The 26,299-nt window shown below is 34.8% G+C and overlaps 21 protein-coding genes and 1 pseudogene across 22 annotated transcripts, besides 1 other annotated feature; 7 read left to right on the top strand and 15 right to left on the bottom strand.

The window, feature by feature from the left end:
- Positions 1 to 1,774: 1,774 nt before the first annotated feature.
- On the top strand, positions 1,775 to 2,050 carry TVAGG3_0526400 (uncharacterized protein; the record flags this gene model as incomplete). The annotated part of the gene is made up of 1 exon (XM_051237451.1): positions 1,775 to 2,050. One exon carries the CDS (start codon positions 1,775 to 1,777, stop codon positions 2,048 to 2,050), a length of 276 nt encoding a protein of 91 aa, XP_051095275.1.
- A 146-nt stretch (positions 2,051 to 2,196) lies between these two features.
- On the top strand, positions 2,197 to 2,778 carry TVAGG3_0526410 (His-Me finger endonucleases family; the record flags this gene model as incomplete). The annotated part of the gene is made up of 1 exon (XM_051237452.1): positions 2,197 to 2,778. The coding sequence occupies one exon, from the start codon at positions 2,197 to 2,199 to the stop codon at positions 2,776 to 2,778; it is 582 nt and encodes a 193-aa protein (XP_051095276.1).
- Positions 2,779 to 2,820: 42 nt separating this feature from the next.
- TVAGG3_0526420 (protein of unknown function, DUF4108 family) lies at positions 2,821 to 3,240 on the top strand (the record flags this gene model as incomplete). The annotated part of the gene is made up of 1 exon (XM_001300596.1): positions 2,821 to 3,240. The coding sequence occupies one exon, from the start codon at positions 2,821 to 2,823 to the stop codon at positions 3,238 to 3,240; it is 420 nt and encodes a 139-aa protein (XP_001300597.1).
- A 202-nt stretch (positions 3,241 to 3,442) lies between these two features.
- Positions 3,443 to 14,625: a mobile genetic element.
- Positions 3,746 to 4,228, top strand: TVAGG3_0526440 (P-loop containing nucleoside triphosphate hydrolases family; the record flags this gene model as incomplete). Its single annotated transcript, XM_051237453.1, has 1 exon — positions 3,746 to 4,228. A coding segment is annotated over one exon (483 nt), but the record flags the coding sequence as incomplete, so codon positions are not given.
- Positions 5,601 to 6,515, bottom strand: TVAGG3_0526450 (KilA, N-terminal/APSES-type HTH, DNA-binding family; the record flags this gene model as incomplete). Its single annotated transcript, XM_001300593.1, has 1 exon — positions 5,601 to 6,515. The coding sequence occupies one exon, from the start codon at positions 6,513 to 6,515 to the stop codon at positions 5,601 to 5,603; it is 915 nt and encodes a 304-aa protein (XP_001300594.1).
- On the bottom strand, positions 6,604 to 7,014 carry TVAGG3_0526460 (organellar and viral DNA polymerase type B; the record flags this gene model as incomplete). Its single annotated transcript, XM_001300592.1, has 1 exon — positions 6,604 to 7,014. The coding sequence occupies one exon, from the start codon at positions 7,012 to 7,014 to the stop codon at positions 6,604 to 6,606; it is 411 nt and encodes a 136-aa protein (XP_001300593.1).
- Positions 7,677 to 7,997, bottom strand: TVAGG3_0526470 (organellar and viral DNA polymerase type B; the record flags this gene model as incomplete). Its single annotated transcript, XM_051237454.1, has 1 exon — positions 7,677 to 7,997. One exon carries the CDS (start codon positions 7,995 to 7,997, stop codon positions 7,677 to 7,679), a length of 321 nt encoding a protein of 106 aa, XP_051095278.1.
- TVAGG3_0526480 (organellar and viral DNA polymerase type B) lies at positions 8,272 to 8,592 on the bottom strand (the record flags this gene model as incomplete). The annotated part of the gene is made up of 1 exon (XM_051237455.1): positions 8,272 to 8,592. A coding segment is annotated over one exon (321 nt), but the record flags the coding sequence as incomplete, so codon positions are not given.
- On the bottom strand, positions 8,895 to 9,755 carry TVAGG3_0526490 (uncharacterized protein; the record flags this gene model as incomplete). The annotated part of the gene is made up of 1 exon (XM_051237456.1): positions 8,895 to 9,755. One exon carries the CDS (start codon positions 9,753 to 9,755, stop codon positions 8,895 to 8,897), a length of 861 nt encoding a protein of 286 aa, XP_051095280.1.
- TVAGG3_0526500 (uncharacterized protein) lies at positions 9,815 to 10,519 on the bottom strand (the record flags this gene model as incomplete). Its single annotated transcript, XM_051237457.1, has 1 exon — positions 9,815 to 10,519. The coding sequence occupies one exon, from the start codon at positions 10,517 to 10,519 to the stop codon at positions 9,815 to 9,817; it is 705 nt and encodes a 234-aa protein (XP_051095281.1).
- On the bottom strand, positions 10,560 to 11,144 carry TVAGG3_0526510 (HNH endonuclease family; the record flags this gene model as incomplete). The annotated part of the gene is made up of 1 exon (XM_051237458.1): positions 10,560 to 11,144. The coding sequence occupies one exon, from the start codon at positions 11,142 to 11,144 to the stop codon at positions 10,560 to 10,562; it is 585 nt and encodes a 194-aa protein (XP_051095282.1).
- TVAGG3_0526520 (phage tail repeat-like family) lies at positions 11,191 to 11,415 on the bottom strand (the record flags this gene model as incomplete). The annotated part of the gene is made up of 1 exon (XM_051237459.1): positions 11,191 to 11,415. The coding sequence occupies one exon, from the start codon at positions 11,413 to 11,415 to the stop codon at positions 11,191 to 11,193; it is 225 nt and encodes a 74-aa protein (XP_051095283.1).
- TVAGG3_0526530 (uncharacterized protein) lies at positions 11,795 to 11,947 on the bottom strand (the record flags this gene model as incomplete). Its single annotated transcript, XM_051237460.1, has 1 exon — positions 11,795 to 11,947. The coding sequence occupies one exon, from the start codon at positions 11,945 to 11,947 to the stop codon at positions 11,795 to 11,797; it is 153 nt and encodes a 50-aa protein (XP_051095284.1).
- Positions 11,967 to 12,369, bottom strand: TVAGG3_0526540 (uncharacterized protein; the record flags this gene model as incomplete). The annotated part of the gene is made up of 1 exon (XM_051237461.1): positions 11,967 to 12,369. A coding segment is annotated over one exon (403 nt), but the record flags the coding sequence as incomplete, so codon positions are not given.
- TVAGG3_0526550 (uncharacterized protein) lies at positions 12,782 to 13,345 on the top strand (the record flags this gene model as incomplete). The annotated part of the gene is made up of 1 exon (XM_051237462.1): positions 12,782 to 13,345. The coding sequence occupies one exon, from the start codon at positions 12,782 to 12,784 to the stop codon at positions 13,343 to 13,345; it is 564 nt and encodes a 187-aa protein (XP_051095286.1).
- Positions 14,626 to 14,892: 267 nt separating the features above from the next.
- On the top strand, positions 14,893 to 15,740 carry TVAGG3_0526560 (annotated as a pseudogene). Its single transcript has one exon. A coding segment is annotated over exon 1 (848 nt).
- Positions 15,741 to 15,744: 4 nt separating this feature from the next.
- TVAGG3_0526570 (serine threonine-protein phosphatase family) lies at positions 15,745 to 15,978 on the bottom strand (the record flags this gene model as incomplete). Its single annotated transcript, XM_001315529.1, has 1 exon — positions 15,745 to 15,978. The coding sequence occupies one exon, from the start codon at positions 15,976 to 15,978 to the stop codon at positions 15,745 to 15,747; it is 234 nt and encodes a 77-aa protein (XP_001315564.1).
- Positions 15,979 to 15,996: 18 nt separating this feature from the next.
- Positions 15,997 to 16,359, bottom strand: TVAGG3_0526580 (uncharacterized protein; the record flags this gene model as incomplete). Its single annotated transcript, XM_001315530.1, has 1 exon — positions 15,997 to 16,359. One exon carries the CDS (start codon positions 16,357 to 16,359, stop codon positions 15,997 to 15,999), a length of 363 nt encoding a protein of 120 aa, XP_001315565.1.
- Positions 16,360 to 16,498: 139 nt separating this feature from the next.
- TVAGG3_0526590 (phage tail repeat-like family) lies at positions 16,499 to 17,317 on the bottom strand (the record flags this gene model as incomplete). The annotated part of the gene is made up of 1 exon (XM_051237463.1): positions 16,499 to 17,317. One exon carries the CDS (start codon positions 17,315 to 17,317, stop codon positions 16,499 to 16,501), a length of 819 nt encoding a protein of 272 aa, XP_051095287.1.
- A 2,217-nt stretch (positions 17,318 to 19,534) lies between these two features.
- TVAGG3_0526600 (glycyl-tRNA synthetase) lies at positions 19,535 to 21,541 on the bottom strand (the record flags this gene model as incomplete). The annotated part of the gene is made up of 1 exon (XM_001315532.2): positions 19,580 to 21,529. One exon carries the CDS (start codon positions 21,527 to 21,529, stop codon positions 19,580 to 19,582), a length of 1,950 nt encoding a protein of 649 aa, XP_001315567.2.
- A 682-nt stretch (positions 21,542 to 22,223) lies between these two features.
- On the bottom strand, positions 22,224 to 24,305 carry TVAGG3_0526610 (kinesin-related family; the record flags this gene model as incomplete). The annotated part of the gene is made up of 1 exon (XM_001315533.1): positions 22,350 to 24,305. One exon carries the CDS (start codon positions 24,303 to 24,305, stop codon positions 22,350 to 22,352), a length of 1,956 nt encoding a protein of 651 aa, XP_001315568.1.
- A 698-nt stretch (positions 24,306 to 25,003) lies between these two features.
- On the top strand, positions 25,004 to 26,233 carry TVAGG3_0526620 (ankyrin repeat and SOCS box-containing protein 4 family; the record flags this gene model as incomplete). Its single annotated transcript, XM_001315534.1, has 1 exon — positions 25,004 to 26,233. One exon carries the CDS (start codon positions 25,004 to 25,006, stop codon positions 26,231 to 26,233), a length of 1,230 nt encoding a protein of 409 aa, XP_001315569.1.
- Between the last annotated feature and the right edge of the window lie 66 nt (positions 26,234 to 26,299).

Consider the following 26,299-nt stretch of genomic DNA (forward strand, 5'->3'; position numbering starts at 1 on the left):
CCTGAAATGCAAAGTTCTATTATGCCATATGTGAAAGTATGGACTCATACAGGAGGTCAAAAAACTCAATATACAAATGGAGACCGTTCAAACTTTTGGCTTGGCATTCCATTTGCTGACTCAGAAGACTTTATGGGTGGTATTTCAACTGTTGGTACAGTTCAAATACATATACTGGTGACAGAGACGGTCCAGATGAACTGAGAGCAAAGAAGTTTACAAAACCAATAGCACTTTTCACGGAAGATGCTCTTTTGAAGATTCGTTCGATGAAACCTGCTGGGGCTCCTCAGATTGGCATAACGACAGCTTCCATCGAGCAGATTTTGGCAGCAGGTCAGTAAGTTGTTCTTGAACTGACTTCTCTCCGTCAAATATTGACAGTACGCCAGTTTTGACATAATATTGTATTATAAACTTTCCTTTAGAAATATCTGTAAGTTTTGAAGTTATATTTTTGTTCTGCTTCAAGAACTTTCACCATTTCAGTATTACCAACTTTCTTTGCTTTATGAAAATATTTAGGTTCAGCAAAGACTGCTATTCTATAACATTTACCATTGTTTGTATAAAGAACTATTCTGTCAATGTATTTGTATTGTTTGTGTGTGTAAACTTTGTTCTGCTTCAATTCGAAGAGATACTCGAATACGTCCATCTTTTTATTCTAAGTAAAATGTCATTTCCGAAAAATAGAAGCGTGAGTGTTTCAAAAGGTTTAATGGCGGTGGCAGATGTGAAGTTAAATTCACCAACTCAAACAAACAGTCAAAGTGTTGTTGTCAATGTCAAAGACAGAGATGTTGAAGTGGGGAAACCATACGAAGACGAAGATGGTATAACAATAGTTCCTGTAAAAGAACAACCAACATATCCTGAAGTTAGCAGAGACTTAAGTTCTGTTGCAGATATTCGAAATGACTACAAACAACTGAAAGATAAGCTTAAAACTCAGGAGAAGATTTGTCAAGCTTTAGGTATAATGTTAAACTTGGTCGAACACAACCCTGTAAAAGTGAACTCATATGTCATTGCACCTCATGAAGTTTTGAAAGAACTATTGAAACTTTTGACAGAGGCAGACGATATAAACATCAAAGAAATAGAACCCGACGTTAGTTGCTGTGGTGTTTCATATAATGTCATTGACAAGATATACGTTATGAAAGGAGGTGAAACGTTGAACTTAAAGTATAGTTTCCCAGACGTCATAAAAATATTTGACGACCACAACATTTCATTAAAATTTATTTGCTAAGTAAATGGCAGAAGATATAATGGTTTATACTATTACGACTAAAAACCCGAGTCATATAATTCTATAACAACAAACTTACAAAGTCCTCAAGGACGGTATTGTAAACTAACTTTAAACACAATGACGACTAAAGCCTGTTTTGCTCTTTTGACACCAGAAGATTTTATTGTTGTGAATGGTAAAAAATACTCCTTTGAAGATACTTACTCAGATATACCACCAACAGGTTTGTTGACTTATTTAATACTTTAAGGACGGATGTAACATGTGCTGCAACTAGAGCAGGTTTCATTATGTTTGGATGTCCGACTGAGTTTAGTATAAACGATATGAGCTATAATACAAAAACTTATATCTGGTTTTACTACCAACAATTTCCTATAACAGGAAAAGGTGTCATACAAGGAATGTCTGTTCCATTGACTTTAAGTACACCTATTTTATATATTGTTTCAAACTTAGGTTCAAAGTGTTATTCGAATGTCGACAGAAACTATTATGACCCAAAAGATACTTATGCGTATAAACAATACTTTCTCTGCTGGTTTGCCTATTGTTCATTCGAATGCAGAATTTTCAACCTTAGTGAACTCAAACACTTTGGCAAGTATAACGTTGACATTAGTTGACGCAAACTTTGTTCCTGTAAAACTTTTATGTCCTATGTATTTGTCAATGACGGCAGAAAGTTTCGAATTGGAAGATGCAACTGGTGAAAGTATTGTATTACAAGAACAACTTCAACAACAAATAGCTCAAGAACAACAAATGCAACAACAAAGTCAAGAATAAAAAAAATATTTTTTTTATTTTTATAAAAATGTACGCTGAGTTTTGTTGGAGAAGACCGTCAGACAACATGTTTGTTAGATGAGAAGTAAAACATTGCATGAAATAAAACATTTTTTCAAAAAAAATATTTTTTTATTTTATTTGAAATGTACGCTGAGTCTGTCGGAAAAGACTGTTGGAAAACTTGTTTGTTAGATGAGAAATATGAAATTCACTGTTGTGAGTCATTTGAAGTCAGAAACAAAAAGACAAAAAGAGTTTTAAGCGAATGGGAGCAAAATAACGGATATGCTAGGATGAGGATTGGTGGAAAACACTATTTTAAACATGTTGTCATTGCAACTCATTTTATACCGAACCCTAACAATCTACCTTTTGTAGACCATATAAACCATATAAGAAACGACAATAGACTTGAAAATTTACGCTGGGTCACTTGTTCTGAAAACAGTAAGAACAGAGGCAAAATTAGAGATATTGTATTCGAATTTGTCGACGAACTAGAAGATGAAACAATTGAAATTACAGACTATGGTAAGCATACGTTTGAGTTTTACTACTATAGCGAAGAACAAGACTCTTTCTACTTTTATACCGGCGTAAACTATAGAAAATTACAAGTATGTTTTACTAATGGCTATGCTTATGTAAACGCTAGAGATACAGATGGAAAAAACGTTAAAATACTTCTTAACAAATTCAAGAAGCTATATGGCATACCATTTTAAAACATTTTTTTAAAAAAAATATTTTTTTATCCGATAGAAAAGATGGCAAAATTCATCTCAGTAAATAAGTACATGACAGAAGTCAAAGATAAGTTAGCTCCATTCGCATATTTGAATGTTTACTTCTACCATTTTGAAAAGTCTACATTTGACAAAGTTTGGAACATCGAACCAGTTAAGTTTGCTATTGTGACTAAAAATGGTGCGAAATTTGAAGACTTAGACATAGAAGGTTTGTTAACAGTCAAAGAAAATTTTGACAGAAGGTTCTCAAACCTTAAAGAAGGTAAAGCATACAAACTTGTTATACCTTATGAACCAAAGAAAGCAGACGACTATGAATATTATGAGTCTAAGATAGTTGAAGTTCAAGGTAAATTGGGTAAAAAGATTTTAGAGTCTAAGCCAGTGTTTGCTCCTAAAGAGGAAGAGAACATTGACATTGACCCAGAAATGTTCTAAAAATAAAATTTTATTTTTACATGTCAAATTTCTTTTTCTCTGGAACTGGTTCAGGTTCTTTCTTCTCTTCTACTTTCTTTTCTTTCTTTTCTCTCTTCTTCTTCTTCTCTGGTGGAGTTATGTCAAATTTCTCAGAACCATATTTATGTAAAAGTTCTTTGTCCTTTAATAGCTCTTCTATTCTGTTTTCTATTTCATCTTCAAGAACAGCGCATGTGCCTTCTTTGCATTCTAAGAACTTTTGTTGGACTTCATCTTTCCAATCGGCGTCATCTCTGTCAACAAGTCTGTCATTGACAAACTTAAAGACTTCTCTGCCTAATGTTTTATGGTTCTTGTCATATTCCCAGAAACAGAACTTTAGAACAAATTCACCTTTCTTGTTTACACTATGTAAGATTTTATGGTCGACAGAAGTTTTAGAGTCAAAAAGCTTGTCTCGAATATAGATAGCGAAATCACTAGACATTTTCTAAAAGATAAAAATTTTAATTTTTCTAAAAATATGTTAGAAAAAAAGTTTGCTGACATTGACAAGAAATTTGAGAATGTTTTGAAGAAGAACAAGAGGAAGTTAGAAAATGCTCAGATAAAACCCATACATGAAAAGTTCTTATTTGCTCAGAATGGTATAACAGGTCTAATTGCACCGCCTGGGTCTGGTAAGACTTTCACTTATCTTAAAATGGCTGCACAACAACAAGAACTAGATGAGAAGAACCCATTCTATGAGTTAGTAGTCATTTGTAGTACTTCTGGTCAATTCGATCAAACCGTCAATTCGTTCAAAGATATTATAAAGAAGTCTAAGTTAGTATGTATAAAGGATACTGAGTTGTTAGATTGGATAAAGAAGTACCAAAGAAGAGTTTTGAAGTACAATGCTATAAATGAGTATGTCAATTCGAAGTTTAAAGACCCAAATGAGGAAATGCAGAGAATATTAGAGAAGAAACACTTCAGAAACAAACAGAAAGAGATAGAATACATTTCGAAGAAATTGCAATCTTACGATTGGAAGACATACCCTCATAGATGTTCTTCTTATCTTAGATGACTTTGCTTCTCATCCTTTGTTAAAGAACAGAGAACAAGATATGTGTCGAATTCTTAAGAAGCTCAGACACTTTAACATCTCAGTCGTAATATGTGTACAGACAGCAAAGAGTTTAAGTAAGGATGTTAAAAGAATACTTACTGACATTATACTTTTCCCCGGATTGTCCGAAGACGATTTCATGGAACTTATGAAAGAGTCCATGGCAGGTAAGTTTGACAGACATGAACTATGGGAGAAGTACAAAGTCATACAAGACCCTCATACTTCTTTCAGAATTCATATCTACGCGAACAAAGTTCAAATTGTAAAAAGTCAAGCGTAAAAAATGTAAGTGTTTAGTCTTAGTCTGTTGTGGTGCTGGGGCTGTCGGTTCTTCTGGCTTTGGAAGACATTCAGGAAGAGGAACGTCGGACATTCGTTTGTGTCCTGTCGGAAGGAAAAATTTTTCCAGTTGTCGGGAAAATATTTTCCTGTCTGATGGAAAATTTTTTCCTGTCTGATGGAAAATTTTTTCCTGTCTGATGGAAAATTTTTTCCTGTCTGATGGAAAATTTTTTCCTGTCTGATGGAAAATTTTTTCCTGTCTGATGGAAAATTTTTTCCTGTCTGATGGAAAATTTTTTCCTGTCTGATGGAAAATTTTTTCCTGTCTGATGGAAAATTTTTTCCTGTCTGATGGAAAATTTTTTCCTGTCTGATGGAAAATTTTTTCCTGTCTGATGGAAAATTTTTTCCTGTCTGATGGAAAATTTTTTCCTGTCGGAAGGAAAAACTTTTTCTGAAGTTCGACCAAAAAGTTCTCAATTTTCGAAAATTTGAATGGTTTACGGACGGACAACTGGAAGAGTTCTTCCTGTCGGAAGGAAAATTTTTTCCTGTCTGATGGAAAAATTTTTCCTGTCGGAAGGAAGAGTTCTTCCTGTCGGAAGGAAAAACTTTTTCTGAAGTTCGACCAAAAAGTTCTCAATTTTCGAAAATTTGAATGGTTTACGGACGGACAACTGGAAGAGTTCTTCCTGTCGGAAGGAAAAATTTTTCCTGTCTGATGGAAAATTTTTTCCTGTCTGATGGAAAATTTTTTCCTGTCTGATGGAAAATTTTTTCCTGTCTGATGGAAAATTTTTTCCTGTCTGATGGAAAATTTTTTCCTGTCTGATGGAAAATTTTTTCCTGTCTGATGGAAAATATTTTCCTATCGGAAGGAAGGACTCGGAATGCCAGAAGGATTTGACAAGACAATTTACCTTATAGAGCTACCTGAGCCATCTTTGGTGTCAAGCTTGAAAAATAAATGGTTCATCTACTCTGCTTGTTTGAAGTTGTCAAAATACTCTGTTATTTTTTCTTTCAGTAGCGGCAAATCTTCTTTGAAGGTAAGTATTGTACAACCTTTAATATCATAGTGTGTTTGAGGTAACGTATCTTGAACTATTTGTTTCACATCTTCATTCGGTGTCATTGAAATCGGTAAGTTTTCGCGATAGAACCAATTTCTGTCAGATTTGTAAATCTTAGCAAGGTCGTAAAAGCTTTTGTTGTTTCTTCTGACTAAATGCAACATAACCATATCTCTGTCTTCTTCATTTTCCATCTCTTCAGTATAAATCATATACTTATAGTTCTTTTCCTTTCCTTTTGGTACCGAACGTGGTATTCTTTTCTGAATGCTTTTGTCTTTTGCTTCAATGACTTCATCTTTTGCATGAAGTTTCTTTTCCATCTCTTCACGTTCTTGTCTATGAATTTCGTCAAGAAGTCTGTAAATATACCAAGCATAACGAGGCGAAGCCCACATTGCAACAGCATTTACAAGAAGTCTATGTACATACCAACCTCTCAAACCATTTGGCAATTTTTCACGATTTTCATAGAGTTTTGGCGACTGCGGTTTTTCTCCCACTCGCTGTTCTTCACTGTTTTCATAGAGTTTTGGCGACTGGGGTTTTTCTCCCACTCGAGTTTTTGCGACTACGAGAAAATCCGTAGTCGAATTTTCAGCTTCATTTAATAGTTCAATAGTGCTTTGGTTCCTAAACCAGTCTTTAGGAAGCTTGGTATCTGGCGCAAAACATGCTGTCAAAATACTTTGCATTTGGTACATGTCATCTTTGACCGAACGAATGAGACGTAACTGTTTGTTAAACTGTATGTACTCATATTCTTCATTTATAGCTTCATGGACTATAACTGTTGTTGTGTTCTCTGTTGTTGACATATCTGTCCTTACATACAAAATAAAAAAATTTGTTAGAAAAAAATTAGCGTTATTTTCTGACTTTCACAAAAGACCAAAAATAAACGCTTTACATGTATTTTTCAGCAACTTCGTCAAATAATTTTATAGCTTTCTCTATCTCATCTACTTCAAACGTTTCTTTACCTTTCGTGGGAGCACCATACATTTTCTCAAACTTTTCAAGTAGTTCTGTTTCTGCAGCTCTCATATCGTTAACGAACACAACCTTAACTCTATTGACTGTACTGTCATATCTTTGAGTTATATTATATGTTCTTCCTATCTTATATCTCTTTGTATTGAAGTCCTTCGGTTTCTGAACGATGTAAAGTAAGCCTTCACTGCAACGTTCCGTATCGAATGAACCATATGTTATGAAGTTATATCCAACAACTGGGTCAATCCATAACAAAACTATTGGTATAAGACTTTTGTCAATGAGATATGCTGTAGTTCCATAGAATCTTACCGATATCATAAGCTCAGGATTTCTTGTCAAAATTTTCTGAGTTGAAGCAATTCCAACCCAATGCCATGTTTTCTTTCCAGATGGAGATATAATGTCTGACAAAGAATATTTCTTGTATTTCTTTGAGTATCTTACGTTTAAATCACCAATTCGAACCACTTTGGTGTCATTGTCTATCTTTCTAACTGTTTCAAACTCAATGTTTAACATTTCTGTTCTTACATACAAAATAAAAAAATAAAAAAAATAAAACTAACTTTATTTTTTCTATCTTATGAATTTTCATGATTTCATCGTAAATGTTTTGTCAAGACTTCTTCATCGTACATTCTTTGTCATGATTTCATCGTAAATGTTTTGTCAAGACTTCTTCATCGTACATTCTTTGTCATGATTTCATCGTAAATGTTTTGTCAAGACTTCTTCGTAAATGTTTTGTCAAGACTTCTTCGTAAATGTTTTGTCAAGACTTCTTCGTAATGAGCGTAAATGACCAAAAAATAATGTTTATGTTAGAATGTTAGATCTAACATGTTTTCTAACATGTTTTCTAACATGGTCTAAAACATACAAAACTCATGAAATTTGGTCATTTTTTTCAGCAAAAATATATTTTAGGGTAGAAGGTTAGATCTAACCTGTTTTCTAACCTCTTTTCTACCCCAGTTATTTTATAAACGTTTCACATGGTAAACATTGTGAATTCGTGAAATTCTAAACAATTTCGTAGCTTCTATTTCTTCTGTCAGTACATCGAATGTTTTAACAATGCCGAAGGTTTCTTTATATTTCTTCTTGACATCAGATAGAAGGAAATCGTCAGCTGTTGGATAGTTTTTGTTCAGAAATGTCAACATGTCCATTTTATCTTCTGCTGGTTTCTCTACTTCTTTCTTTAAGTCAGCATAGTCGTTTCGCATACGTTCTATCTCTTTGACGGAGTAGTTATATTTCCTCATTGCTGCTTTACATTTTGAACATTGTGGGTTCATTTTAGCATTGTACATTGAAATCTTACCTGCTAGTATGACTAAGGCGTCAATTGCTCTCTTTAACTCAAAAGTTGCGGGTTTTATCTGTTCATTCCATATCTTACCTCTTCTATCTTTATCTCTTATCTGCCATACACATTTTGCAACTAACGAAACAAAGTTGTCGTAGGTCTTAAACTCTTCAGATTTGTATATGTCAGAGATGTTCTTAATATACCATGTCGCAATCTTTGTCCATGACTTTGTGGTTGCAATGAAATCCAAGAAACTCATAGTTAACCTTTCGTATGAACTTCTTTATTTCTACTGAGTCAGTTGCTTTGACTTCTATTTCATCGAATTCTGGAATAGTAAGCTTTTGTTGTTGGATTTCAGGCAATTTGGGTAAATGGTCAATAATATCCTGCATTTCATAAAGATACTGTTCATTTGTTTCATCTTTCGCACTACAGTCTAAATTACTTGTTAAAAGTTCCTGCTTTATCTTCTGGATTTCTGTTTCGAAAGTATATGAAGAAGGAATGAAGCTTTTCATCTCTACTAACATTGACGTAGGATTCATGACTAAAGAGTTTGGTGCTGTTGTTGCTAACATGTTCTTACAATAAAAATAAAAAAATATTTTTTTAAAAAAACCAACTTTATTTTTTATTTCGGGAAAACTCATGAAAATTCAAGAGGGTAGAAAAGAGGTTAGAAAACAGGTTAGATATACCCATCTACCCTAAAATATATTTTTGCTGAATTCATGAGTTTTGGTTGAAAGAATACGGTGGAGCCAAAAGTGGCTCGACCTCAAAACAAGCATTTTCTGTATAAATTTCATGACAAATTCAAGAGGGTAGAAAAGAGGTTAGAAAAGAGGTTAGATCTAACCTTCTACCCTAAAAGTATTTTTCAATACTTTTTCAGCACTTTTCCGTAGTTATATATGAAAGACAATTCGAGATAAAAGTCATAGTACAATGGTATAATATGCTGCACACCGTTTGTTGTGAACCAGACTTGAAAGTCAGAGAAACTGTTACTAGGTGGTTCGTAGAATTTAGAGGTAAGGTCATAAAAGTCCTTACCGATACAAAGAAAACTGTTGTTGCTTGAACTGAAACTTGCATGACACATAACATTTTGAGGGTCGAACACGTTTCTATAAACTGTCAAATCTGTTGGTGGGCGTATAAATTTAAACGGACCGTCAGGTGGTAATGGTTCGTTCTGGTTTAGTAACCGAAGAAATTGTGCCCAAGAACGTTTGTCTACTTCCCAAAATAAAAACTGTGTACTTCTTCGAGGGTTAATTTCAATCCTTTGAAATGAAACGGTTGAGTTCATCTTGTCATATTCTAGTTTCAGATAGTAAGTTCCGTTTAGTAAAGAGTCGTATTTTTCTTGCAATTCCCAATAATATTTGTTTATTTGAGTTTGAAAGTCATTTAGAGTCTTCTCAAGGTTTTCGTCTGAACGAACTGTAAAGATTCTCATTTCGTCAAATTTGTCTATTAGACCATCAGAACCTTCATACTGCCCATGAAAATATACTGCGAACATAAATGCGTTAGTTCTATTTGAAAACAAAACTCTTCTAAATCCTATTGCCTTTGCTTCTGAAGGACTTTGAAGCCAACGAATTGGATAGTCGAACCTGTAAGCTCCGGATGAAATTTCTTCATCTGAAAGATTCCTACCAGCATTTGTAAAGATATAGTCTAACGGTTTTGTATCTGCTACTTTTGTTCTTTGTTTTTCAACCTGAAACATTTAATATATGTAAAAATATACTGTTTTAAAAGTAAACGTTTTTACTTCATATTTCTCATCTAACAAACATGTTGTCTGACTGCTTGAGGGTTAGGTTGGTACCATTCGAACTTTACACTTGCAATTCCTTCAATTGCATTCAAAATGTCTGAGTCGGAGTCAACCATTTGTTCTCTCTTTGTAGTCTTGAAAGCGTCAAGAAGTTTTGCGGCTGTTGTGACATTGCCATTTGCATAGTATATATGACCGTCCAAATCTGTTATGGTTAGTCTGAGATTGTATCCTTTCTTATTTCCGTCTTGTATGGCAGCAAGTACACCCATGAAGCCTTCTTTGTTCTTTCCTTCGTCAAAGTTTACTGTAAAGGTTCGACCAGATGTAATTTGACTTCTAACTTCACGATACTTCTCATATGCATATCTTGTTCTTTCCATGGGAGCATGACCATCCTCTGCACTACCTTTTTTCCTTCTCAAAGGATGCAATTGTTCGTTATGTTTCCAGTAGAACCTGGCAAAGCCGTCGTGTCCTTCAACCTGCGGCTCAGAAACATCGAAAGGCATGTCCATAAGACGTTCTTCTTCTAACCTCTCTAGTCTGTTTGGATAATTTGCGCGTGCTGTTTCCAAATCCATTTCGTAGCGAAGACCAGACAATTTGTCATAGACTTTTATGGGTCTTCCCTTCCTATATTTAAAATTCTTCGAAACTCTCCAACCATATCTTTGCAACTCTGCTTTTATTCTAGCAGACTTTCTATCCATTCTATATGGGGGCATTTTTATAAAAATAAAAAAATATATTTTAAAATGGTATGCCATATAGCTTCTTGAATTTGTTAAGATGTATTTGAACGTATTTTCCATCTGTATCTCTAGCGTTTACATGAGCATAGCCCGCCTTAGTAAAACATACTTGTAATTTCCTATAGTTTACGCCGGTATAAAAGTAGAAAGAGTCTTGTTCTTCGCTATAGTAGTAAAACTCAAACGTATGCTCGCCATAGTCTGTAATTTCAATTGCTTCATCTTCTAGTTCGTCGACAAATTCGAATACAATATCTCGAAATTTGCCTATGTTCTTATTGTTTTCAGAACAAGTGACCCAACGCAAGTTTTCAAGTCTATTGTCGTTTCTTATATGGTTTATATGGTCTACAAAAGGTAAATTGTTAGGGTTCGGTATAAAATGAGTTGCAATGACAACATGTTTAAAATAGTTTTTTCCACTCATCTTCATATTAGCATATCCGTCATTTCGCTCCCATCCGCTTAAAACTCTTTTTGTCTTTTTGTTTCTGACTTCAAATGACTCACAACAGTGAATTTCATATTTCTCATCTAACAAACAAGTTTCCCAACGGTCTGTTCCAACAAACTCAGCGTACATTTCAAATAAAATAAAAAAATATTTTTTTTGAAAAATGTTTTTTCCTTTACTTAACATAACCACCAGCTACCATAAGTCTTTGACGCCAACCCATACCAGCTAATGAAGGTTGACTTGGTTTAGTTTGGAAACTAAACTTTGGTTTTGGTTTATCTTCAGTTTTTGGCTTCCCTTCTTCTATCGGTTTTTCGTCACTTTTCGGTTCCTCTGACTTTACCTCACTTGCAGGTATGGTTGTGTCGTTAACATCTTCGTAAATATCATATGCCATCTGTCTTTGTTTTCCTTTCAACTTTTTGTGTTTGTTGTAAAGTTTAGAATATTTCGACTCTAAGTCAATGAGATGTTCTATAATGAACTGTTGGTCAGTGAAGTATACCTTCCCATCTGTTGTCTCGAAAGCTCCTTCAGACTTCAATATTTTATTTGTGAGAGTCTGTTTCTTTTTTGAGATACTAGCCGTTCCATTTCTATGAAAAGTGACTTTATAGTTAGGGTTTGTATTTCCAGACCTGGCACTTTCTATTATTGAATTTTTCTCTTCATCTGTAAGTTCTTTGACAGGTTTTGACAATGGTTCTGAACTTTTTGTTTGTGGTGTCAAATCTACCGTTTCAACTTCTTCGGTCATTTCATCTCAGTAAAAAATTTTAGTTTGGTTTGTTTTCAACTGGTTGTTGTTGTTTTTTAAGTCGGTCTAAAACTTCCTGAGGTATAGGAAGAACTTGACAAACACGTTGTGTAACTGCTGGAAGTCGACAAATCCATCTTGAACCCATTTGTCTCAATGCTGTATTGTTCATTTCATCTCAGTAAAAAACTTTACATTCCCCAAGTTTGAGGTGGTTGCGGGTTGGTTATTGTTTACCCATTGTTGTGCATGGTTATATCCTCTGTTAAAGAATCTTTCACCTTGGTCCATATAGTGTCCTGCTTGGTTATAGTAGTCATTTGCTTTGTTATAATAGTTTCCTGCTTCTCTTCCTACATTGTCCATCCATCCTTGAACTTTTCCTCTTGTTTCAGGATTTGGAATAAGATTTGCTGCATCTCGTGCTACATCCCAACCTTTCTGTACAGTTTGTATAATAGGTTGTGCTTTCTCTTTAAGTATACCTAATGTACTCAAAATCTTCCTTCCAACTCCAAATACACCTCTGGCTATTGTTCCCACTGCGGGTAAAAATCTAGATGCAACTCCTGCTAATGCGCCAAATAAACCCATTTCTTATGGGTTAAAAATGACGAATCCAAACAAGGACCCCTATGTTTCTAAAGCGACAAAGAAAGCACTCATGGTAAAAATCTTTAGTTCAACACCAAATGCTTGGTTTATGGATATCTTGGAAAACATTCCGAGGTATAGAGAAGATGGACCACCATACTGGCTAATATTTGTCGGTCAAAACACAAGATACTGTGAAGCCATACCATTACAGTCCAAAAATATTTTAGATATCTTAGCAGCTTTGACAATATTCGTTGACAAATACCATCCAACAAAACTAACATCTGACTGTGAAAGTTCTTTCAAATCAGATGATATTAAAAACTATCTGCGTTCAAAAAATGTAAACCAATATTTCATTGTCGACCAAAACCATTCTGCTCTTGGTGTCATTGACGGTTGTATAAAAATGTTAAGAGACTTAAACCAACCACAAGGTGGTGAAGCAAATGAAATGTCATATGACGACAAATATAGACACTTCTCCATGGCAAAGATGAGACAAGTTTTAAATATTTACAATAGCCGTAAACAAAAAGGTTTGGGAAACCACTCCCCCGAAGAAATGAAAAACAACCCTGACTTAGAGAAAGACTATATATTTAATAATTTAGTCAAAAGAGACAAACAAGAAAGAATGCCGGGCTTCAAACTTCAGAAAGGTGACAAAGTAAAAATAGAAATACCTAAACGCGACCCATATGAAAATACTATTGACTATGACAACAATGGGAACTCGACAGGTACTCGCATTCGTGTTCGTAAAAATAGAAGAAAGTATACAAGAGAATATTATGAAGTTTTAGGCAAACATGGCAAAATGTACACACTGCAAGCAGAAGATAAAACTACTATTGTCAGACCTCGTTTCAAACTTGTTAAGGTTCAAGGTGGTATACTTTCAAAGACAGTTCCTAACAAATATAAGACAACTCCTGACGAATATGCTAAAGAAGTTGAAAATGACGACTAAGCAATTCTATACCATGCGTAAACTGTCATGTAAGGTGGCATATAGTCTTTACTTTGTCCCGTTGTTTGCGTATACCCTGAAACGCGATGTGTATGGTTTCCTCCTCCCTCAGTGTTACTCCAGTAACAATCTATAGCAAACTTAACGTTGTCTTTAACATCATATCCTTTACCTTTTATCATTCCTGACCAATCCCAATATCTATGCTTATGCCAACCTGCTTGAGATGTACTTAAATCTATGTAGTGACTATGTGCAGGTAAATTTTCACCTGAAATCGTTTTACTTCCACCTGTTTCCTTTGAAGAGTTTGCACAATACAAAAACCTGTCGACTATTTGAGTCCAAGTTCCAAAACCAAGTACTACTTCTGGTTTGGTAGAGTTCATTGACGTATAAATAGAACCTATAGGATATACTGTTTGAAGTATTTCTGTCTTTAACGTTTGAAGCTCTGTTTTGTCAGCTTTTTTATCATATAAATCTTGAGCAGTGAATTTAACTTTGTTTTCATCCTCCATGACATAGACATTTCTACATTTAATGTCTTTCATCGTTGTTATGTCATCCTCCGATGTTAAACCTTGTGGAAAGTTAGGAGGTTTCCAATTTAATACATCCCCACCAGTTCCATCAGGTTCTTCAACCGTTCCTGCAATATTTTCTATACCAACAGTTGCGAAGAAATCGTGTGTATGTCCAACGTCACTTTTCTTGTTTAAGGTTTCTTGTAAGTTTGTAATATTTGCAATGGTATGTGTATGAGTCTTTTTAGAATATTCTTTGTCAGCTCTTGTCACTTCACTTGACATTTTATTGTCAACATATGTTTTATCCGCCTTGTCATCTAACTTTTCTTGAAGTTCATCTACGTCATAGATGTTATGTGTATGGTGTTTTTGTGGGTATGCTCTATCTGTCCATGCGAAAATATAGTCTTTTGTTGCATCTACATACTCTTTGTCAGCTTTCTTTTCAAGGCTAACGTTTAAGTCTGTTATTTCAGATATAGTATGTGTATGTCCAACGTCACTTTTCCTGTTTAAGGTTTCTTGTAAGTTTGTAATATTTGCAATGGTATGTGTATGAGTCTTTTTAGAATATTCTTTGTCAGCTCTTGTCACTTCACTTGACATTTTATTGTCAACATATGTTTTGTCTGCTAGTTCAGGATGAGTATGTTCTTTCGTTGCATATGTTGCATCTGCTCTGTCATGTTCTTCTTGAACTTTTTCAATGACATACTCTTTGTCAGCTTTGTTGTCAACATCTGCTTTCAAAAGAAGTTCTTTTATAGGCTTCTCGTTTAAAGTTCCTTTTGTTGGATTTACACAGACAGTATGGTTCTTACTGTCTTGAAACAGAAACTCATCTGTCATTGGGTTTATCGTCAGTTTTAAGTTTCCTTCTTTCAATGACTCAGATATCTTAGAATAGTTTGAAAAGTTTGTTGTGTTCTTATTTAGAGCTTGTATAATGAGTTGTCGGTTGTGTTGTATTTCTCTCATAGACGCTGTTTCTTTCGACATTTTTATTCTAGATAAAATATGCTTCCAATAGAAAAAGAAAATTCAAGAGTTGCTACAACTAAACCATTAGATGAACTTTTTACTAATGTCGGTCAAAAGTTTGAGACAGAGACCGTAAAGCATGAAGGCTATCGTTTTGACTACCATTAAGATGGCTAAGAGACCCATCTGTCACAAAAGCTATTGGCTTTCGTAGAATGAAGTTCATTTCAGAAGCCATACATGGTTTCCCATTTACGGTCGCTTTTGAAGTTCGATACTATAACAAAGAAAAACGTATGTATGAGAAATTTGAACAGGGAAAACTTTTACAAGTGAATTTGCTTGTAAACTTAGAAACAACTCTTCAAGCTTTTCAAGAAAAAATAAACGACATCTATCTCGAATATGCAAACCAGTATAACATTGACGAAGGAGAATACCATCTCGATATTATTTATGACAGGAAAAATGCAACTGTTAAAATCAATAAAATAGAAGACCTTGGAGAAAACGTTTATATTTCTACAAAATATAACAACTTGGCATGGTATAGATTTATGAGGATGTTAAATCAGCCTGCAGCATATCCAGTACACCCAGACTTTTATGAAGTCGAAAACCCTAATGGAACATATGAAAATATTTTCGACCCAGCTGCTATTATTGTTCATGCTTCATTTTCTGGTGCACAAAACTCTTTTTTATGCTTGGCAAATGACTTTTACGAAAAACCTACAAAGCTATATGAACCACCGAGTGGAAGTATTTCAGACTTTCAAGTATGGTTTACAACAGATGGAAGAAAGAGAATAGTTCCATTATACCATGCGTTTTACTTAGAACTTAGTCTCATATACAACTACTATCGAACGGTAAAAATATAATTTTTTAATATACCGGTTGTGGTTGCCAACTAGACTGTGGTGCAGGTTCAGGCTGTTGTATAACAGGAGCTTGTTCTTCTGGTTCAGGGTCTTTAGGTATAATACCAACAAACTGACCTACTCTTTTACCAATATTTTTGACTCCGTTCCAAATTCCTCTTCCTACGGTTTTTATTCCATTCCATATACCTCTTCCAACATTTCGAAAGAAGTTTCCTATCTTACTGAAGAAACCCATTTTACTATATGTAAAAATCTAATGTCCGCCTAGTCTCTTACGTTTCCTGTTGAGTTCCATAGCATTCTTTAACTGGAGCTCATACATTCTGTTTCTCCTCTGGTAGAAAACATATTCTGGGTCAACTCCTGTGTTCGCGTCATCTGCATAAAGTTGTTTATATCCCACTTCAGGGTTTGTATAAAACTCTTTCCATCTCATATTTGCATACCATGGTGGCAAACCTAACGCAGCGTCATTTGACATGGCAGTTTGCATTTGTACATCTGTTGGCACTTGACCATAGTTTGCCATTGCAGTTTGTATTCTAACTTCATTTGGAATATTCTCTGGGTTTGGTTGTCCAGGTTGCTGTGCATTCGCTAAGTTCTGTGCGTCCATTTAATATTAGATAAAAATATCTCTTACGAGTACATATGCTGAACATTTGCAGGCATTGGTTCATCTTCATATTCTCTGTACTTTTCTGCCACGTCAAATAAATAAATGACACAATGGAAAAAACCTAAAACAAGTAGTCCTATTTCAAACCACATTTACTTACCAATAAAATTTCTTTGTTGTGACACTTTTTCCGGTTTATAGGACCTCTCTCATATTCTATCTTATCGTATCTAAACTCATAGTCATGTATGTCCTCTAACCATCTCATAACGGTTTCCAAACCACTTTTATCGGATGTAAAGTAAAAGCATGGATGGTTATGTAAAACGTCTAAAGTTTCTAAAGAGTCTCTCAAAGTCCAGTCTACTTGGTATTGAAAATCGTATGTGTTAAAGAACGGCGGGTCTACTATAAAGAAAACATTTTCCTTGTTTTTATATTTTTCATACAACTCTGTCCAACGACATCTCACAAACTCTATACCCTCAGTATATTTTTCTATGTCCTCTTTGAAAACATTTGTATAGTTAAGATATAAAACTTTTGACATAAGTGTTTCAATGTCATGAACTCTTATAGAACCACTATACAATAGTCTAGAAGATATACTATCCCAGTCAATATACTCTGCTTTTTTCAAAACCTCTCTCACAATATTTTTCTTATCTAATGGTATACGTTCCATCTTACCTATAGGTATCTTTTCTTTTAACTCTTTCAATATTTTGTTTGTGTCTGGTATATGTTTGAGACGGTTCATATAGTTGTCGAAGTCATTGCATATAATCTTTGAGTCAGGAAATACAGTATGGCACAAATGAGATATATAGAAACTTCCACCGAACAAATCTACAAATGTTAGACCATTCGGTAGTTTCTTAAGTTCTCTCAATAGAATATCTTTACATCTACTCTTATTTCCAAAGAACGGTAACGGTGGTTTTGTACAATTCATTTTATATACAATAAAAATGTTTTTACCTGAAAAGTGACAGAAAAGCGGTTTTTGACAGATGTTTTATTGTGACTTCTTCGTAAAGACTTTGTTGAGATTTCTTCGTAAATGAGTGTAAATGACCCAAAAATATATTTTAGGGTAGAAGGGTATATCTAACCTCTTTTCTAACCTCATTTCTACCCTCTTGAATTTTCATGAATTTCTTCGTAAAGACTTTGTTAAGACTTCTTCGTAAAGACTTTGTTAAGACTTCTTCGTAAAGACTTTGTTAAGACTTCTTCGTAAAGACTTTGTTGAGACTTCTTCGTAAAGACTTTGTTAAGACTTCTTCGTAAAGACTTTGTTGAGATTTCTTCGTAAATGAGTGTAAATGACCCAAAAATATATTTTAGGGTAGAAGGGTATATCTAACCTCTTTTCTAACCTCATTTCTACCCTCTTGAATTTTCATGAATTTCTTCGTAAAGACTTTGTTAAGACTTCTTCGTAAAGACTTTGTTGAGATTTCTTCGTAAATGACCCTAGTAGTATATTTTTGGTGTAAATTTCATGAAAATTCAAGAGGGTAGAAAAGAGGTTAGATATACCCTTCTACCCTAAAATATATTTTTGGTGTAAATTTCATGAAAATTCAAGAGGGTAGAAAAGAGGTTAGAAAAGAGGTTAGATATACCCTTCTACCCTAAAATATATTTTTGCCTGATTTACACTCATTGACGATGAAGAAGTCTCAACAAAACATTTACGAAGAAGAAGTCTTGACAAAACATTTACGAAGAAGAAGTCTTGACAAAACATTTTACGAAGAAGTCTTGACAAATTCAAGAGGGTAGAAAAGAGGTTAGAAAAGAGGTTAGATATAACCTTCTACCCTAAATTATATTTTTGGTCATTTACACTCATTACGAAGAAGTCTTGACAAAACATTTACGAAGAAGAAGTCTTGACAAAACATTTACGAAGAAGAAGTCTTGACAAAACATTTACGAAGAAGAAGTCTTGACAAAACATTTACGAAGAAGAAGTCTTGACAAAACATTTACGAAGAAGAAGTCTTGACAAAACATTTACGAAGAAGAAGTCTTGACAAAACATTTACGAAGAAGAAGTCTTGACAAAACATTTACGAAGAAGAAGTCTTGACAAATTCAAGAGGGTAGAAAAGAGGTTAGAAAAGAGGTTAGATATACCCTTCTACCCTAAAATATATTTTTGCCTGATTTACACTCATTGACGATGAAGAAGTCTCAACAAAACATTTACGAAGAAGAAGTCTTGACAAAACATTTACGAAGAAGAAGTCTTGACAAAACATTTACGAAGAAGAAGTCTTGACAAAACATCCTCAGGGCTAGAAGGCACGAAGTGCCTGGAAGCCCCACTTCCCTTTTTTTTTTTTTTTTTTTTTTTTTTTTTGGAATTCAATTTTAATTACGGGTTGTTCAAATATTGATTAATATAAATTTATTAATAAGAATAAACAATTTTTGTTTTTGAATTTATTCAATTTATAGCTTTACATATAGTTTCAAAATTGTACAACTATGATTATTTCAATAAAAAATATCTTAGTTTTTCACTTCACTTTCACCCTCACTTTTTCCGTAATTCAAATTTCAACATTATGTATTTTAATTCCTTATAGTATTTTTAACATAATTAATCAAATAATAATTGGAAGTTCTGAACTCACTTTTTCCGTAATTCAAAATCAAAAATATGAATAATATATCTATTTATTATATACTAATGCTATTTTCAACTAGAAGTGAGGTACGGTAATCTTACGGATTCCCGTAACTCAATTTTACGGGAAAAGTGTCGTAAACTATTGATGTGGCGGTAAAATCACGGTAATTCACGGAAAGCTATATGCGAAAATTTGAAATTATACAAAATCGAGCGAAACACTTTTAAATAGGTTGTTCTCGTATTTAAAATACTATTCCCAGATTTATTGTCGTCAGAATATTTCCAAATTTTTGCCGATTTACAAAAAATGATTTACAAAGCATATTTTTTAATCTAAAAAATTCCTAAAAAAAGGAACCGGTGTGCGGAAAACTCGGTAAATTACCGCGGTTCCCGTTGGGACTGCCATAATATTGAGTTATGTTATTTGACTCAGAGCAACAATTCATTATTACTTTGAGATGTTCATACGGAGTCATATATTAAATAGCAAAATAATCATAAAAATATTTAATAAAAATTAAAAAGGAGAAAATTAAAAATCTTTATGATAAGGAATCTGTTAATTTAGTTTTCTGGGCGTGTGACTGTTTCGTAGCCCTTTGTAGCGTCTTCCCAAGACTTTCCGTCGACCATTTCGCAGATAGCGTTGATGATCTGTTCGAGCTTTCCACGGACCTGCTTTGTTGAGTCACGCTCTCTAAGTGTGACTGTTCCGTCCTCGTTTGTGACGTCATCCATTGTGATGCAGAATGGGGTACCGATTTCATCAGAACGAGCGTAGCGCTTACCGATTGAGACACCAGCAGCATCGATTGTATTAGCGAGACCTTTCTTGCGGAGGTTTGTACGGATGTTGTGGATATCTTCATCCTTAGCGTTCTTCTTGTTGATTGGGATGAGGTTAACCTTGTATGGTGCCATGAATGGCTTCAATCTGAGAACACGGCGTTCGCCATCTTCGCGGACATAAAATGCCTGTTCGAAGAGGCATGTCATGATTCTGCCGACACCGAACGATGGCTCGATAACGTTCGGGAAGAACTTACGTGTTGTAACAACTGTATCGTTGATGTTGTACATTTCGTATGTAACTGTCTTGTCTCCGCAAACTGTGATGTTTGTGAGTTCCTCGAACTTCTTCTTGTCTTCAGCAGAAAGGGCTGCGATGGCCTTGGCGATGTTCTTCTTGGCTGGCTTCTCAGCACCGAAGAGCTTCTCAGCTTCAGCAACCTTGACACGGAGGGCTTCGACCTGGTCGGCTGGGATGGTTGCGAGGGCATCCATGATCTCCTTGGCATCCTTGCGGAAGATCTTGCCGATTGCGGACTTTTCGCCTTCAACCTTTGTCTGGTGGATTGGTGTATCGAGTGGAGCGGAAAGGTAGAGTGGTGATGATTCAGCATCGCCCTTCTTTGTTGTGTACTTAGCATGGCGAGAAAGATCCCATGATTGGCGGTCAGCAATGCCGACGCACTCGAGCCAGCCGAGTGTCTTTGTGTAGATTTCGGCATCCCAGCATTCGCGAGCGTAGTGGGCCATTTCGTTCTTGCGGTGCATACGGAAGCGAATTGTATCTGGTTGGATACCGATTTCGCAGAGGAATAAGTAGACACGGCCAATGTAGTAGCCGAGTGTCTTGTGGGAAACGACGTGCTGTGCGATAGCGTCTTCGAGGGTGATCTCGATTGGGATACGCTTTTCTTCGTCTTCTAATTCCTGGATACTGGCTGGGAAGAGCTTGACCTTGAGGTTCTTGACTGTCTCGAACTTAGGGAAGTTGTTGAGCTGCTCTGGATCAGCAAAGTGCTCGATTTCGGCCATCTGGAATTCACGGCAGCGGACAAGACCGTTACGTGGGGAAATTTCGTTACGGTAACCAGCGCCGACTTGGGCAGCAGCGAATGGAAGAGATCCGCGGTTGGCATTGAGGAGACGTGTGAAGTTAACGAAGATGCCCTGAGCTGTTTCTGGGCGGAGGAATGCCTCGATGGAGCGGGCGCCTGGACCAACACGTGTATTGAACATAAGGTTGAATGGGGCTGGTTCAGAGAACTCGTTGCCTTCTGGAGACTTGATGTTGTACTTGGCCATGAGAGCCATCATCTGCTCCTTTGTCATGCCATCGACATCTTCGGCATCCTTCTCGTACTGCTTCTTCTTGTCGTGGTCTGTTTCCTTCTCAGCACGCTCCTTAAGGTAAGCAGCGATGTACTGATCAGCTCTGTAAAGTGCCTTTGTTGTCATGTCTGTGAGCATGAGATCATTGAATTTTTCTGTGTGGCCAGATGCATCTAAGACTGGACGTGGGGTAAGAGCGGAGCAGCGAACTTCGAGCATGTCGTCTTCAAGAACGAAATGATCTCTCCACTTCTGGAGGAAGTTGCGTTCGATTGCGCAGCCTGTTGGGCCAAGATCGTAAATGCCTGCAACAGAGCCATAGATTTCGAATGATGGAACCCAGAAGAAACCAGAAACTTCAAGATCTTCTGCGGTGGCGCGAGTGTCTTTCGTCATATTGAAATTGAGAGCTATGGAGCCAAATCATATCGTCATTTTTTTCAAAGAAATATATTGTAATGTAAAAGTGGTGTATTACGCTTATGCAGTATGTAACACAAAAATTTCTGTAATTGAGAGGAAATTCGGACACTCTACATTCAAAGAGTTTTGATGAATTTTGGATTAAAATGTACTAGTATTGGTAATCAAGAATTTCGATTTTTTAAACCGAAATTTGAACTTTGCTAAAAGTCTGAAATTATTGAATTATTGATTTCTCGTTTCATATCCATTTAAAACAATCGTTGACAAGTATAACTTTAAACTGCATTATGGTAAAATAACTCAATAAAATTATCATATTGCCAAAAAGATCTTAAGATCTTAAGCTAAGGGTAAAGGGCTAAAATATGTTAAAATCATTCATTTCAAATTACATTAGAGAGCCCTATTTTTTAATATATTAAAGATATAAGGGGTAACATTTATAATTATAAACAGTATTACTGCCTTCATTACCATTATAAAACATATAATAGAACCCTACTTTCCTATAACAGTATTACTGCCTTTATTACCATTATAAAATAATTCTTTTTCATTAGCAAAAGAGTTCCCAAATAACAGCATACTTTTTTTCAGCATAAATGTAGTCTATAACTAAACCGAATATAAATAACAGACATAGATTGCAGGTAATAAAAAGGGCATTTATAATAAATATAGTAGTAAAAATAACCTGTTTAAAATATAAAATCTAATTCTATAAACAAACATTAAAAGTTATAATAAATAATGGATCTCCAATTACATTAAAAATCTAAAATTACTTTTGCTAACTGAGATCAGATATCAAAGCGAATTCGTTAAGAGCATGTTGTACAGCATGTTTCCTTCTCAGCTTTGCCTTTTCAGCTTCACTTCTTGATGGAACATAATTATCCAATCTTGTTCTACTGAACAAAGCAGTTGGACCATTTGTACCTGCAATGAAGACCTTCTCTTCAATGACTTCTTCGACTTTCTGGTGTCTTCCTGCCTTGTCGATACTTGGTATCATCCACTTCTTGTTTTCAACATCGTAAGTTGAATAATCCTGAATTTTCTTCAAATCTTCAGGTGGAATGAACGAATTTGTGATTAATTCAAGTAATCCAAGTTCTTTGTTCATTCTCTTTATGTTTTCTATTTGATCAGCCTTCTCATTTTCGAATTGTGTCTGAAGATCATCGATGTTATCTTGCAATCTTCGAATGAGAGGCTTCAATTTCTCTATTTTCTTTGATTTCTCTTGTAATTCTTCTTTCAATGATCCATATTTCTTTTCTGCAACTAAAATGGCTTCTTCTTGTTCTTTCTTCTTTTCTTCCAAGAGTTCTTGTTCCTTCTGTTTCTCTCTGATCTTAGACTCATTTGCCCTGATTTCTTCCATTTGTTGCTTCTCTTTATCCAAAAGATTTACACCGCCAACCAAAACAGACTGTTCCATCTGCTTGATTTTCTCTTCAAGGTCTTTACTTTCTGCTTGTATCGATCTCTCGCGTTGATACTCTGCATCTAAAGCTGCTTTCGCTTTGGCTTTCTCTTCTTCATTTATGTTCTTTGATTGCATCAATTCTTCCATTTGTCTCTTGTGTTTCTCTTCTATTTCTTTGAGAAATCCATTGTCTGTCGTTGGAACAACTAATCCACTGGCTGCGGCTGCTGCATTTTGCATCTCAAGCTGTTTCTTGAGCTCTGCAATCTTCTGTCTTAATTGGCCAAGTAAAGCATCCTTTGGATCTTCATTAACTCTTGGAGCATTTTTAATCTGTCTGGCTCTTGTGGCGTATAACAATGTACTGAGTGTTTCATCGTAGTTATATGAAGCTGGACCAAGAGTTGCGATCATAACTGTCTTGGCATTTCCACCAAGAGAATCTTGTAATAATTGAGTGAGTTTTGAGTCTCTGTAAGCAATATGCTTTGCACCAGCAACAAGAGCTGAGATAACGTTACCAAGAGAAAGTAGAGATTGGTTGATTTTGGCACCTTCTTTCGCTTGTTGACCTGTGGCTTCTGTTTTTGAAAGTCTTTCTGAGCCGGCGAGGTCAACCAAGTGTAATTTACCCATTTTCGTACCACATTCTTCGCCACTCTGCTCGATAACGACGGTAAAAACTGAATGAGATCTTGAACTTTGGGCATTCATGGCTGTAGCAGCGACAGCACGGTTATCTTTACCGCGCATAAGTAATTCTGTAATTTCTTGTGGTGTTTTAACGATGTGGCTTGAAAGACCAACGACGCAAATATCATTTTCCAAAGAACGGACGTGTAGTTTCTTTTTAGGATCTCCAAGAAGATCGAAAACATCTTCCATATAAATTTGAAGGAAAGATGCACGTACTAAGAACTCTCTGTCTTTGACTTTTGCGATGTGTGCGAAAATATGATCGAATGCGTGCAAAATGACACCTTTGTGTTCTTCATTATCTACAACGCCTTCCATTGTATATGTTTTTCCTGTACCTGTTTGTCCATAAGCAAGAATTGTTCCATTATAGCCATCAAGCACAGCTTGAACAATAGGTCTGCCTGCATCATCGTAAATGTCTTGTTGAGTACAATCCCACGCGTAGGCTGAGTTGAATGTGAATGACTTTGGATCAGGATCATCATCTCCATGCGTAAGAGCGACCATGTTGTTTGTATTGTCGATTTTAACAATGGGTTTGAAGCCCTTGTCAACTTCCTTTTTAGATATTGGTCTACATCTGACAACAACTTTGATGTTCTCAGATTTTGACATAAATAAAAATATTATTCGTTATTAATTTACTATTGGAGAATTCTGGTTTGCTATACCAATACTAATCAAATTTTCAAAAAATGAATTTTCCGTGTAGAGAAATTTTACAAAACAATTTTTTTTGAATATTGTCAATAAAAAAAAAGCAAGAACCAGTATTTTGTATAGACACTAAAGTTCTTGCTTGGGCAAGTGATTCACAGGCTCTAATTCCCTCTCTTGAGTCCTCTTTTTTTAACTCTGATTGCATCTTATGCAACCAAATAAAGTCTATATGAAATGTATGACAATTGATAGGACTAAATATCCATAGTCATCATTTATTCTTGATTAAAAAAAAGATCGATAAAATGCTATAGACACCATATATCTAAACTAGCTAGAATTTGAAGCCCTGACTTAGCGATATATATTTTCTGTACATATAAATGCTACCAAATCCGTGGAGTCAAAATATTTCCGAAATAATAATGATTTCCTTTAACAGCCTTGTATAATTTTGTTTGAATATCATCTGGATGTTACAATTGTTATTGATTTCAATTTTTCTATTGTTATTGTGTCATTTCATACCTATTATCTTAAATAATGTTCACACATATCACAATATTTGTTTCTTCTAATGAGTTTGGAAGATATCTATATATCAATTCAAAACAGAATTGATTGATTCAAATAAATATCATCCCCAAATAATTATGCGAGACATATTATATATCATTCTGTATAATAATCGCTATACAAAGTCATATTTATCTCTTGTCAAACTCATATCTGATGATTATCATGTGGAAGAGGTCTGTAATGTTGAACCTATTTTAACCTTCCTGTTTTACAAAGAATATGGAATTAAATTAGACAAGTCTTCTAATTTTGAAAAAATTAAATCAGAAAATCTCGATATTCATACAGAAAATACAATTTACAGAGCAATTATGTACAATGCTCTTGAAAGATTCATCCAATTCACTAAAATCGATGGATTTGATCAAGATCAAAAACTTCAAAGCAGTTTTTATCCATATTATAATGGAGGATATTCATTACTTGAATTATGTTGTTACCACGGAGCAGCTGATTGTTTCAAGTTATTAAGATCTAAATTTCAGTCAGAAATAACTCAAAAATGTCTGAGATTTTCATTTTTAGGCGGAAATCAAGAAATCATGAGTGAATGTTTGAAATATCAAATACCAGATTATTGGTGCATGCAATATGCAATTATTTCACACAACATTGATTTTGTTACATTCTTGATGAATGAGTATAATATGGAGATTGATTTATCAAGTTGTGCAACATATAAGAATTTTGAATCATTTTTTGCTTATTTTGATCAAACTAATGATATTAACAATTGCTTAGTTTATTCTCCAACGTTTAATAGTCCATCTATTTGCGAATATTTCTTATCACATGGTGCGAATATCAATGGAAAAAATAAATTTGGAGAAACCGCTCTTTTTACAGCAGCATGTGAAAACAGTAAAGAAATTGTCAAACTTCTTATTTCACATGGTGCGAATATCAATGAAAAAGATAATAATGGACAAACCGCTCTTCATATAGCAGCAGAAAATAATAATAAAGAAGTGACCGAACTTCTTATTTTACATGGTGCAAATATCAATGAAAAAAATAATAACGGAAAAACCACTCTTCACATTGCAACACTCTGTAATAGTAAAGAAACAGCCGAACTTCTTATTTCACATGGTATAAATATCAATGAAAAAAATAATAACGGAAAAACCACTCTTCACATTGCAACACTCTGTAATAGTAAAGAAACAGCCGAACTTCTTATTTCACATGGTGTAAATATCAATGAAAAAGATGAAAACGGAGAAACCGCTCTTCATTATGCAGAATTGGAAAACAGTAAAGAAATAGCCGAACTTCTTATTTCACATGGTGCAAAAACATAATATTCTTTTTCTGATATTTTCAAAGATGATTTTCATTAGAAATAATAAAACTCAAAATTATTTTTA

This window comes from Trichomonas vaginalis, chromosome II (assembly GCF_026262505.1).
Source record: "Trichomonas vaginalis G3 chromosome II, whole genome shotgun sequence".
Taxonomy (NCBI): domain Eukaryota; phylum Parabasalia; order Trichomonadida; family Trichomonadidae; genus Trichomonas; species Trichomonas vaginalis.